The sequence below is a fragment of the Caloenas nicobarica genome, chromosome 7, assembly GCF_036013445.1.
Source record: "Caloenas nicobarica isolate bCalNic1 chromosome 7, bCalNic1.hap1, whole genome shotgun sequence".
Lineage (NCBI taxonomy): Eukaryota > Metazoa > Chordata > Aves > Columbiformes > Columbidae > Caloenas > Caloenas nicobarica.
Window position 1 is genome coordinate 8,062,996 of NC_088251.1, and position 14,173 is coordinate 8,077,168.

Here is a 14,173-nt window from a genome sequence, read left to right on the forward strand (position 1 = left end):
CAGTTCATGTGCTGTGTATACACTTTCCTTGTCCTGTCTTTCCTGTATTCATCAACTCTGATCATAGCTTGGTATCTGTTACACTTTTAGCCCTTGTCTTGGCCCATTTTAATTACTTTATTACCTTGTAGTGATAAGAAAGTCTTACCTCAGTGACGTTTTTAATTTCCTCAATACCTTTCTGGTTTTTTAACCCTTCACTAAGCATTTGCTACTTAACCTTTCTTTTTGGTTTTTTTAAGACTACTGTTTTCTTTCCATTTGCAAAAATCCTCCTGATTTTCATTTCTCTCACTTCTTTTCAGATCATGTCACATGGTTGAAATAGTGTACTGAACCATCAAACCAATAATGGACAGATATTTTAATTTGTTTTATTTTAATTTGACATCATTCCTCTTCTATTTATCTACTTTCAAGTTTTCATTAACGGTGCAAATGATATTTGCCTATTCTACTAAATTCTCTACCTCCATTTAATAAATTTTGAACTGTGCTATTTACTCGTGTGCTAATCTCATGTAGAGTTTGAGCAGTTATTACTGCAACTATCTGTTAAAAGCTGGAAGTAGATAAAGGTATGGGATTACATTCTACTTTAAAAACATCCCAAAACAAGACAAAAGATGCTTTTTGTGAGTTTGGCAGTGGGACTGCATTCATTTTCACATACATTACTACCTTTCTCAGGCCAGCCCTTAATGTCTGTTCTCCTTTGTCCCCCGTGTCATGTATGAAGCATTTTGCATGTTGATTTGTTCAGTTCCCAGCACTGCCTGGTGACTGAAAGGCTTTTTGACGTCATTCTGTGATTTGTATTATTTCTAATGTTCCTTTTTTTTAGCTTGGTGTTTGATAGCCCTTTCCTGTGTTATTGCAGACTCAGACTCTGGACCTATGGACCAAATTTTCTCTGCTAGTCTATGTTTTGGTCTCTAATACTTATCCTTCATCTGTTCCATCTTCTTAATGACTACCTTGATGTCAGTTTTGAGGAGATGTGACCACATTTCCACATGATATATAGCCTGTCCTAGAACTGTAGATTACCAAGGAACGTGTTTCCTGAAACAGCTGTCATCAGTACAAGTCTGGGATATCTGCCATTTTTTATTCGATTTTTCCTGTTTGGTCAGACGAATAAAATAAATGTTCAAACTTCTCAATCCTTAGGGAAGTTTCAGATCTTTGACCTGCTGGGGCGATGCCTTCAGTGGGAGTACTGGTTTGAATAAGTGCTGATCATATAACTTGCCTGATCCAGATGAATGATAAACAGTTACTGTATATCTTTTGGGAGACAAAATGCATTCTTTGGTTTCATTGCATTCTTGATAGCCTTGAGTTGACATATAAATGTGAGAATATTTACCCAAGAATTTGTAATGAAGTTAGACTGAACCTTGTGGTTTTAAGTTGTTGACAATGCTTAGGAAAGAATCACTGTACAGAAAAAATAGTGGCACAGGAAGATTAATAGTAATTTATTATCTGCAAAGAATTTACTGTAGCATTTTATGCATGCTGGTTATGTTTTTGCTTTGTTCATCGCCATAACCCACTCTTTTGGCAGGTCCCTAATGAGCACCCAGGGGTTAACTCACCCCCAAGATGTATTAGGGCTCCTCTCAGCATGATTTGTGTTCTCCTTGCATTCTAGGCTGGCTGCAGACTCAAGGAGGACGCTCAGGTCTGGATGTCTAGTTTCAACCATTTATTTGCAGATAAGACAAAAAAGATTAAAAACACAACCAAGGAAAAAAACCTGGATTTTTAGAGTGCAGCTCTAAGGGCACAGGTCCACATATGTTTGATTTGGCAGCAAAGCCCTTTTACGAGGTTCCCTCCTTCTCACAATCCATCCCTCCCTGTGCCGTGGTTTCCCACCTGTCAATTCTGCTGATGCAGCTCTCTGTGGGAATGCAATGTAAACATTTTTGGAGGAAAGTAACGGGTCTTCTATGTGTGTCATGTTACAGTCCCTAAAGTGGTTGCACTCAAAACATGCGAGGGTGTGAAGTGTGACACAGTGCTGGGTGGCAAAGGACAAAGGGAACCAGGAGCTGTTAATTCTGGAAGTTAGAGCCCAGCCAGGGCTCTGCATTGTGATCCAGTTCTGAATACATGATTTACCAAGGGTTGTTTGCTGTCTTGTTAGTATGGAGAGAATATTTCAGTACAAAGGCTGCTCACAGTACTTTACTTCACTCTGTTAACAGGCACGGTGATGACACCAAACTACATAGACTCAAACAGTCTCAGCGTTGCCCCATGGTGTGACTGCAGCAACAGTGGTAACGACATAGATGAATGCGAGAAATTTCTGAATTTCTTCCAGGACAATATATGCCTTAGTAAGTACAAAATTAGATGTCTTTACATGTGTTTTAGGATGTTTTCTGGAATTTCTTTACTGTTTAAATATGTCATGATACATCAAGACCATCTCTTGCAGTCTGTAAGCATGGTTTTGCTGTAGGTGTAGGAATTAAACAAACAAGCAAATATGCCTGATACTGTGGTTTATGGCCAAGATTGCAAATGTGAGAAGCTCTTGGAAAAAAAATACAAATAATAAAGTTGTATCATATAGATACTTGTTTACATCACAGATCATGCTTGGACCCTAACAGTCAGGCAGCAGCTGTACCAAAAAATTGCAGCACCTAAGGGGCTTCTGTATAATTTAAGAACTTCATATAAAAAAACACATGTAGTTTATTATTTGAAGGATTTGCTGTAGGTAAGTATAAATTGGATTGTGCTTTCAATTTATAGCCAAGCTTCAGGTTTTTTAGGCTACTTGATCTCAGATGCCTGGTTTTAACACAGGTCTGGATGGTACCTAATTTCAAGATTTTGTTAAATTATTGATCTTTTTTCAGTCAAACTCACTTCCAAATTAGGGACTGTTATAAATTCCAGAATAGCTCAGTGGAGTCGATTTTGGCAGGTTCTCCTTTCAAATTTCCTGTCTGCCTGGAGCAGCATAATTGGATGATGTGGAGTGTGCATCAGAGTTTTAATTTTGGACAAATGAGGAGACCAAAAGAGCCTGGCTTCCCCAGCCTAGCAGAACAGAAGTTGAAAGGATACACAATTGTCCTCTGAAATTTCATTAGAGGGGCAAGCCCAGGGAGGGAAAAAGATTACTTTACCTAGAGGACAATGTTGGCGCAAGATCAAAAAGGGAGATATTGGCCATGCGTATTTAGGCTCGAAATTGGAAAAATGTTAACCATCAAACTAGAGTTAAGAAATAGGCTTCCAGCAGGGGTTTTGAGGGTAAAAAATTCTTACCAGTTTTAAAGGTCATATTTCATCAGCTTATTAAAAGAAGCATACATGGTTGCTTTTCTCAAAAACAGCAAAGGCACTCGATGATCCAGACTGTCCCATCCAGCCTTATATATTTGAGATAATGCTAATGCATGGTTTAGTCTGTATTTTAGTGTACTGATCTGAAAATTTCCATTGGTAGCTTCTCAACAGGCAGCATGTTGTGAAGACATGGGGAGCTTTGCAAACAAAGAGTGATTTCGGTTGCTATTTGATACGCTATTTCTTAAGCTTTGGAAGAATGAATCCATCACTCAATATCATTTAACAAAAAAACCCAACAACAACAGCAAACAAACAAACAAAAAACCAAACCAAACAAAAAATAAAACCAACAACAAAACCAACAGAAAACAATTCAGACAGTTATTGGTTAAAAGTTAGCAATATAGCATCAGACCATCTTCAAACCTAATGGGGCTGCCATTTACTGTAATAGATCAGATTTTATTCATTTGTGAATGTAGTAATTGCTAGAATGTTACAGGTTCTTTTTAGAACATGAAGACCTTTCTTTTGCTATTGGTGTGAAAGCACTAATGAAAATAAATCAAAGACATTAGGGGTTACTGTGAGACAAATTACAGTCATCTTTGCTGTTAAAGATGTCTTCTTCATGAAGAAATCGAAGATGTTTCTGATTTATAAAAAGTTTTTTCTCTTACAGAGAATGGGAAAAGTTCCAGTTATTTTTTTCTAATTGTTATTGTCATTAATGGGCCTTACAGTGCCTGAAGAAAATGTCATTTGTTTATCGGATGATATAAATGTCCCTCCCATTTCTTTTAGACAAAACAAAAATCCTTTTTTCACAGTGGGATCAAACTAGGAATTTCTTGCTTGTCTGTTTTGCTAAAGCATACTTGCCGTTCAAACTGGAAAACAAACCAGTGATTTGGGGCATTTACAGGAGATATGGGAAACCTAGCTGAAATGTTTATTCAGAACCCCATTTTGTTCTTTATGCAAAGTGGAATAGCTGAGACTGCACCCTGAGGGCAGGAAACGTAGGGTGACGTTCACACCTGAAGCTGAGTTTACCGTGTCCTACATACCCACCTGAAATCCTGGTCTTGCACCTCTGCGTGCACTTGCCCTGAAATTCCACTCTAGAGCTGAAAGCCTTTTGCAAAAGATGTTAAGTTGAAACTAAAGTGGATGTTGTGATTTCAAAAGGTAGGTGTGAAAATTCCAGTCTGTTTTAATAATTAGTCCTAATAAAGACAAACATTGCATTGTTTTATTTTTACATGTATTAGATAGTTTCTTTAGCTCGGCAATTTTCCTGCAGAATACGTGTTTCTATCAGAACCGTGAAATGGGCCCAATCTCAAGAAAGCTAAAAATTCCAATTAATGTGCCCCAAACAAGATATATTCCACCCTAAAATTTGGGGCTGTGTATTACCTTTCTTGTACTTTTATTGTCTTTATCGGAAGTTGCAGGTTTATGGGAAATATTGCAGTAGTCCAAATTGCTGCCTGTCCAGTTAGTGTTTGGCCAATTTTAAATTCTGGAAATCCATCTTAAGACTTTTTTTTGGCTACTCTGAAAGTGAATGTCATGGCATACTCTAGAATTCCTACTGAACTGTATGGGATTCAGTATATTTATCTATCCGTTCAAAGGATTTGTTCACACCTCCCGGAAAAGCATAAAACAGTGAGTTAGTTAATAAAAATTATTGAAAGGATCTTTAGTAGAGCAGTTGTACACTTGAAGCGTCTCCTTATGGTCATTATGTTTTTTGAAATATATTTGAAATATGTATGACAGCAATATATAAAGTGCATATTTAAAATATAATTTATATGTTTGAAGTATTACGAAAATATGAGGAGGAATGGAACACCTTGCCTATGAGGACAGGCTGAGGGAGTTCGGGTTGTTTAGGCTGGAGAAGAGAAGGCTCTAAGGAGACCTTAGAGCAACTTTTCAATGCTTAAAGGGGGCTTAGATGGGGACAGATGTTTTAGTAGGGTCTGTTGTGATGGGACAAGGGGTAATGGTTTTAAACTAAAAGAGGGGAGTTCAGGCTAGACATGAGGAAGAAAACGGGAGGGACTGCATCTGTTCCTGTAATCCTCCTTGCAATAATGGAAACAAAGAGTTACTTTAGGAAATCATAGGAAAATATTGCTTTATGAATTGCCTTATTCAGGTGAAACCAAGAAAAATATCATTCCACTCTTCCCAGTTTGTCTCCATCAACCCAGCTGATTGTGGTGCCTTTTACAAATTCTTCTATTTGCACATTGGAGTTCTGAGAACTAATATCAGAATAAAATACATCTTCTTTTCAGATGAGAATTAAATGTAAATTATTTTATAAGGCAAGGAATACTACAGAGAAGAAGTATTAATAACTTCCACATATTAGTCCCCAGTGAAATTGTTTGATTTCTTGTACAAAGAATTTGAAATAAGAAATCCCTAAATCCATGTTGAATCCCCAAAGACCTGATTAAAAACTGGTTTTCTATTTGTTTATAAAAAACACCAACCAATTTACTCTTGCCATAAACACACTCTTTAATCCCATGAAACTATGATAAGCTTTTTAACTTTTATATTCTAAAGTTGTAGTTTAAGCATACTTCCCTCACCTAATTATGCAGATTTTGATTGAAAACTGTAAGGAAGAGATTGTCTTAGTTAAACCATTTTGTAGTTACAGGCATATTAGTTTTACTACAACAAGCTGTAGAAATGAATTAATATTTTGCCTGCTCTCTGTTTTTAGTTTGCTGTTACACCACCTGCCTGAATTAGGACATAACATTGAAGCTGTATTTTAAATCTTGAAAGTAAATTTTTGAGGGTTTTGGATGCTAACCAATGTGATTACAGGAAGTTCTAGAGCTGCTGTCAAGAATTACTGGGTACATTACAAAGAAAAGATAATTATGTGACCCCAGACACTTGGTTCATGTTTCTGATATGTTCAAAATTAAGACACGTTTTTCAGCACAAAAATTGAGCTTCTATAAATACACATTTTCAATGGAATAATAATCATCATCATGGTTAAAAAGTCAGTTCTGCTTTCTGCCATTTGTTTAGAAATAGAAAATTACCTGTAATCTATTTTTACAGAAAATGCAATTCAGGCCTTTGGCAATGGTACCGATGTGAATGTGTGGCAGCCAATCTTACCAGTACAGACCACGACAGCCACAACTACAACAGCTTCCAGACTTAAAAACACAGGTTCAGAGACCACCAACAATGAAATACCCACCCACAACGATTCACCAGCATGTGCAAGCCTGCAGGTAAGAGTCTTGTGCTTGCCACAGTGCATAGATGAAAGGTTTTCATAGGAATGCGTACAGAGTAATCTCCTGCTGCATAAATAGATTCCTGCTTAAATTGGCATATCTGTTCGTTCCCATGTTGTAGTTAGAAGCCAAATATATTGCAAAATATCAGACACTCTTGTTTTAAATCAGAAACATGTGTACTTCAAAGTCGACTGTATTGCGGTTCTGACTCAGAAACAGGGTGTAGTTTCTAATTTGTTCTCACAGGTTTGGATATGAATGCGGCACTCTCCAAACCCTGCCAGGATATGTCAGATTAAATGAATCCCCTGAGTAATCCAAATTCAGAGGGAACTCTTAATGTCAGCTAGCATGTCCTGCTGCTGTCTTTCTTACGTTATTGGCAGCAAACTTTAGAGGTTTTCTGGCTGAGTAGGTCTGTGTATTGGAGAATATGTGGTGCTACAAACTACATGGTGAAGAAGCTGGACAAAGATAGAAGCTGTTTTGAATCAGGAGCTTTCCTGAACTGAAGTCAAGGTCACAATGTGATTTTGGCCGATAGCTGTAGTGATTTTCTTTGACACATCAATTAGGCTATTCATGGTGCGTCATTGATTCTGGATTTAAAGAGGCTCATCGTTTGCTGAAGGCAGTATATGCAGCTCTTAGAAAGTTTGAAGAACTTGGGCAGGAGACAACTGCAAAATCAAGGCAGGAAAGAGGTAACAGGAAATATAAACTGAAAACATCCTTAGGCCAGATTAGAATCTGGGATTATAAAAGTTTCTGGTGTTTTAAATGCAAAACTAGGTCAAGGATAAATCAGATTGGCCTGTTTATTTTTGCCTTTATGGAAGGAAAATTGCTATGTGGCACAAATTAAAATGTCTGAGTTTTAAGGTCTCATCTGGTATTAAGATACCTTTTTTTCTGGATTCCCAGACTCTCCCACCCTTGTAGCATTCACATTTCACTTACTTATAAAAAATTTATTTTGTATTCTTCGTATCAAACTGTATCAAAGTTTCCATGTTCACAAAAATGGACAGTTTGTATCCCTCAGAAATATTGTACTTAATTTTTCCCGCACCGCTCTCTCACCTTCATCCTTTTCTAGTTTCTCCATTTTTTTTTGCATTGGCAAATTGCATGCGAATTAGCATTTCTTAGAGGCAATACGGAGTCAAAAAGTATATGGGGTTAATGGTAGGTAGTGTTGAGTTTAGGTCCTTCTGTTTTAATTCTATTTTTCATATCTGTGCATTCATTATTAGTTAAGATTTGTAAGTTATTGGCGAGAGGGAGATAGTTTTAGGAATATATTTCTATATGCAGTAGTCATTTGACCAGATAGAATGTGCTAAAGAGAAATGTAATCTTTTAAAACTGAAACTTGGAATATCTTGCATTTAAAGCAGGACCTTGATAGGCTATTATTAATTCACTTCATGTTATATTAAAAAGTTGTTTTATGGGAGAGATCACATTTTACTTCAGTGTTCATAAAGTCCCCTACGGAGTAAGGCCTCCAGATGCTACCAAAGTACACATGATAAATAACGAACTGAAGAAATGGCAAGTGATCACAAATCCCATTGGATTCAGTTTCATTTGCAAATGTTGCTCAAGCCTGAGTAGATGTTCCAGTGTTTTGAAAACGAATTAATTTCTTCCCTGTCCTTACTTCTGTTACTCTGGCATATTGAAGTCACATCGCACATGAGTTTATCAGCACGGGTTTAAAGCTGTTATGACTTCAAGTGCACCCCTGATATACTTGACACAAGAACTAAAGGTCTGTAGGGAATACGGCTTCCTTTAAATAAATTATCTCTGCTATTTTGTAGAAACTACAGATAAGTCTGCACTGAAAGGTCACTAAGTTATGTGAATCAAGCAGTTTTATTCTTGTGAAGTACATCATTCTGGTGCTCACTACTTACTTGTGTCAGAACTGAAACACAAAGAACAAAGCTCTTCTATTTTAATGCATTTTTCAAAAAATAGCTTACGAATAGAGTGAAAACAAGCCCGCACTTTTTAAAAAAGAAACCTGTGTTTGTTGGACAGTATGGTGCCACTTTGCATGTGAGGCTTAAACCTCAATGCAAATTCTACAAAAGAACTGGAGGCATTCATATCGCACTTGGAGAAGGGTATTCATTCCAAGGCTCTCCTCCCATGAAAAATATGCCTTTGTAGTATTTTCAAAACATGAACTAGTGCGACCAAAAGCAATCTCAAAGGGCTTTGTTATACGCTTAGCAGTTGACCTGAAAGGTTTCAAAAAGGCAATATAGCCTAAACAGTGTGAAAAGTAGAATTAAAAGCATTAGTCTCAGCACAAAAAGACAATGTCAGAGAGGAGATAAGGAAATGATCATTGAGATGCCACAAGGCTGCACATCCTAGTTAGTGGGTTTAACATATAGTGGAGGAAGAAAGAGCAGGAAGTGACTGATTAGTATAAATTGCCATAGAAATAAATACAGTAAGGGAAGAAAGAGCAGGAAGTGATTGATTAGTATAAATTGCCATAGAAATGAACAAATACTAACCTCCCGGGCTTGTAAAATACAGAGCACTAACCCAGTCTGCCAAGAGTGTCACTGGCTGAGCAATTTTTGATACATTTTTTTCTGACTTGTTCAGAATGGTCGTATGAAAAGCCAGAATACACTAATGATTTTGTCGCTGTGCCATGTTCTTCTGTACACATGTAAACCTGGGAATGGGGAGGGCTGTGGATGCTTAAAGAAACTATTAAATACTCTTGGTTTTCCTGTACTCAGTATTTATTTCAAATACCTATTAAAGGTATGTTTGTTTCAGTGATGCTGTTTAGAAATTGTTCTTCATTTCAACTTAGCATTGCTACAAGAATTTACAGTTGTCCTATTATGGTGGTATTTTCTTATTTCAAATTGGTACAGAGAAATGTTGATTTCTGATGTATGCTTGGTTTATGTTTACATATGCATGGATTTGTGTAGCATACTCTCTTTTTCTATGCTTAAATTAAATCAGGGCTCCATCTTTGCCAGAAAGATGCTTAACTTTGTCAAGCATCCTATAAATTATTTTATAAACCTGGCTTCTAACAAAGTTTGCTAAACACAGAGAGTAAATAGTAGTTAGTTTTATATAAAATGCTAAATTCAAGTATTTTTTGAGGTGCTTGACATCTTGCAAAGTATTCTCAGCACCACATAAAAATAATTTATAAAATACTGTGATCAAAAAGGTAGACGAATGCCAACAGCCTGCTCCTTAAACAGGCATATTTTATTAAGTAATTGCCATTCCAGTCTTTTTTTCTATAGCTCCGCTTTAACATTTTCTATTTAACTGACATATTTGTTTATCCTTCATTCTGAATCGTAACTTGTTTTCAGTACACCAGTCAAAAATGGTTATGGTCTTTCAGTCTCACGTTCCAGTATATCACCACTGCTTGAACCGTCATGTTGGATTATTTGAAAGGGACAAAAGAATGAGTTTGGATGTGTACTCACACCATGTATTCTTCAAGAAAAAAGCTGCTTCTGCATTTAGGAGTGATGCATGGAACTGAAAAGATGATAATGAAATAAACTTCAAGTGATAGATTAGTCTAGATTAGTCCAATTGTTACTACTTCAGCAGCAGAGATAAAGAAGAAACCTAAGACTTTCATACTGGGTTTGCTATAATATTTTAGAGGACATTTTGGGCAAGACAGAAATGGTAGAAGTCAAGCTGGTTAAGGACATTTAAGTCTAAATTTATGCATCAAAATCTATCAACTCCCTAGCTAGCTCTATACTTTTTCCCCCCTATGTTTATTGTGAATGTCATGCTCTAGTTAGCCTTAGTTTAGCATTCAGATGGAATTTAAGGTTTTTGAGCTTTTGAAGAAGTGTAAGCAGCGGACACACATAATTGAGATACATGGCCCTTCAGAGTCCAGTACATGAATGTCTTTGTACTCTCAGCAGCAAAATTAAAAAATTATGAAATAGGAATTAAAAAGCTCAAACATTTTGTGGACAACAAGGAGAAAAAGAGAAATCTAGACACTTAAATTTGTCAATTCTTTCTATTTGCATGTAAGATTAGTGAGTGGTTAGAACAGACGTGGGTCATATGGCAAGCTGTTCTTCCACAAATTCACATAATGCCATATAAACTTGGGATTTTAAAAAATACCTATTATGGTGAGTGTTAGGACAAAAAAAAAAGACAGGGCCCACAGTTCTCTGAGGAGACCAGGACTTAAACATGACTCAGACTGAAAATGGCTGTGCTTGTCATTTGTAGATCCATCTGCTGCAGATCTTCAGCACTGTGTAAGGATCTGCTAATCTGGTGTTTGAAGTACTGTCTGTAATTATTTAATGTAGCTTCCCGTGTGCTAAATATTATTATAAAGCTTTGTGTAGGTGTTTGGAGAGGGTTAAAAGCTTCAGTGCAGTGTTCTGAGGATCAAGATACAGCAGGTGTGGAGCTTCATGGACAGGTAATGGGGTGGTGGGTGAATATAAGCAGGAAACACAGGCAGCGTGTAGGAGTGTTGTTGATGAGGGGATAATGCAACTGCTGGGACGGTTCACTGGGATAGGGACAAAGGGAACTCGATTTATCCCCCGAGCACCAGTATTAATTCTCCCATATGCCTGGCACCCTCTTTCCCCCATCCCTTTCACGTAGCCTGAGATCTTTCTTTTTTGTTTTGTGAAAAAACAAGCACTGTCCTTTCAAATGCCATGCCTGCTCTGTCTCTCTTGAGAAGTCACATTGGACCTCTTCTTCTGGGCGTTGCAACTATGCAGAAAGTAATAGTCTTGGGCAAAAGATGGATAGGAATATAAAACTCGCAATATTGTGCCAGAAAAAAAAATATTGACTAAATGTTTCATATGAAAAGATTTAAATTTACTTCCTGTATTTCCAGGATTAGCTGACATAATGGGGTCAGCCTGCTGGTACAAGTGATTTAGAGAACATCTATTGGCAGCTTTTCTTCTGAAAAAGCAAAATCTTTAATTTGCTTCGGTAGCAATTCTGTTGTACCTAAAGAAGTCTTGTGTGCTTTACGTGTTCAGATTAAAATCTGACTGACAGGGATAACTTAAAGTTTCATCTTTAATTTTATATTTCTAATTTGGGGAGCACTGAACAACACTTCCTGTGTTTTACCAGAATGGAGACTGCTTGATTTCACTGACATTGATTTCAGTGAGGTTAATCCTTGTTTGCTTCAGCACCATGCTGGAACAGGTGCTCAAAAACTGTAGATGCATGGAATTCCCTGAGACTCTATTCATTTACTTCATGACTCTCGCACCTTTTGGACAGAACTAGAGAAGGTGAGGTCACCATGAGCAAGGGACATGTTTGGGTTTTCAGTTTGTATAACAATCTCAGTGTTCAAAGGCAGGAAAGTGGTCGGCAGTCCAGCTGATTACTGTGCAAACAGTGGACCTCAGTGCCAAAAGACGGCTTTGCATAGAACGTATACATATATATGTACAAATGGAATCATAGACTGCTCCCACTTGGAGCAAGGCTGTGCTTGGGTCCTTCACCATCTTTGCCAAAGATTTTCAGGACCACACATGATAGATTGTTTTCAAGCTTGTGGAAATCCTGCTGAAGTTAAAGATCTGATTGGTTGGTGCAAAAGTAATTGCGGTTTTGGACCATGAATTTTAAATCATTATAACTATGCCCAAGCACATCGTTATTAATCAAAATAGGAACCATTACAATCAGCGCATTTTTGCCAATGAGAAATAAGTTCATTTATTCCTGTAGCATAAAAATCTGTACTTCAGGATTCAACAAACACTTGGAAAGCATTTTCTGCATGCTGCTGTGTGTTTTACCTGCAAAAAGTTGTTGAGGTGCTTAAAGAAGTGGTAGTCGGTTGGCGAGAGGTCAGGTGAATATGGCGGATGAGGCAAAACTTCGTAGCCCAATTTGTTTAACTTCTGAAGCATCGGTTGTGCGACGTGCAGTTGGGTGTTGTCGTGGGGAAGAATTGAGCCCTTTCTGTTGACCAATGCCAGCTGCAGGTGTTGCAGTTTTTGGTGCACATCATCGATTTGCTGAGCATGCTGCTCAATGTAATGGTTTTGATGGGATTCAGAAAGCCGTAGTGGATCAGACTGGCAGCAGACCACCAAAAAGTGACTATGGCCTTTTTTTGGTGCAAGTTTGGCTTTGAGAAGTGCTTTGGGGGTTCTTCTCGGTCTAACCACTGAGCTGGTTGTTGCTGGTTTATATGGAATCCACTTTTCATCACACGTCACAATCCGATCTAGAAATGGTTCATTGTTGTTGTGTAGAATATGAGAAGACAACACTTCAAAATGACTGGTTTTTTTAATTTTCAGTCAGCTCATGAGGAACCCATTTATCAAGCTTTTTCACCTTTCCAGTTTGCTGCAAATGTCGAATGACTGTAGAATGGTCGACACTGAGGTCTTCGGCAACTTCTCATGTGGTTGTTAAGAGGGTCAGCTTCAATGATTGCTCTCAGTTGGTCATTGTTAGCTTGCAATGGCTGGCCACTGTGCTCATCTTCAAGGGTCTCGTCACTTCTGTGAAGCTTCTTGAACCACCACTGTGCTGTACGTTCATTAGCAGTTCCTGGGCCAAACGCGTTGTTGATGTTGCGAGTTGTCTCTGCTGCTTTGCGTCAAATTTGAACTCGAACAAGAAAATCACTCTAATTTGCTTTTTGTCTAACATAATTTCCATAGCCTAAAATAAATATAAAATAAACAGCAAGTAATAAGTCAGTAGCAAAAAAACATAAAGTAAGAAAAGCCCGTTAAGATGATGTATAACATAACCATATTTATTGAAAAATGTATTCCAATCTCAAACGGCAAATTTCAACAATGCAAAAACCACAATTACTTTTGCACCAACCTAATAGCTGATTAATTTCTAAGTACAGAGAGTCTTTGGCCTCTCTTTTGAACATCAGAGGAACAGTTTGATGATGTATTCAAGTATCACACTTTGTAGGCTCACATGCATCATCTTAGTGTCAGCATTGCTATGAGACATCAGCCATCAGGAGTCAGTAGAAAATTGTTCTCATTTACCAGCCTTGGTTGAACTTGGTAGTTGAACATCGGGCCCCCTTGCAAGATCAGTCACAATTTAAGGACTAAAGTACAGGCTAAAATTCTCTGATAGTGTAAGTCAGCACATCTCTGTTGTTACCATCAGAGCTACACAGATGTACACTGGTTAACATTCAGTCTCTTTGGCATGTAGAGCTCCCCATAGGACTGGACCTTATAATTAATGCTCAATACTCCGATGAAACATTTTTAACCTTGGAAGTCGGGTGTAATAAACTTACGTTATTGAAAGACAGCAAAATGTGTTATTTTGCATATTAGAATTACAGTTTAAATTATGGTTTTTTGATTAGCATACTTTTCAATATACCAAAATATTGTGCATGTATACTGCTGGAGAGCATAATACTTTAGAATTATTTCATCGATGATAAAATATTTTACAGTTCATTAAAAAAAAGTTTTAATAGTCTGAGCATCTTTAATGTA

General features: G+C 37.4%; 1 protein-coding gene across 1 annotated transcript in view; it reads left to right on the plus strand.

Moving 5' to 3' along the window:
• The window catches only part of GFRA1 (GDNF family receptor alpha 1), a 142,034-nt gene that overhangs the window by 108,995 nt on the left and 18,866 nt on the right, over positions 1-14,173 (plus strand). The window contains exons 6-7 of the mRNA XM_065639150.1: positions 2,220-2,354; positions 6,436-6,614. Coding sequence (XP_065495222.1) covers positions 2,220-2,354; positions 6,436-6,614 — 314 coding nt within the window. The remainder of the gene's footprint in view (positions 1-2,219; positions 2,355-6,435; positions 6,615-14,173) is intronic.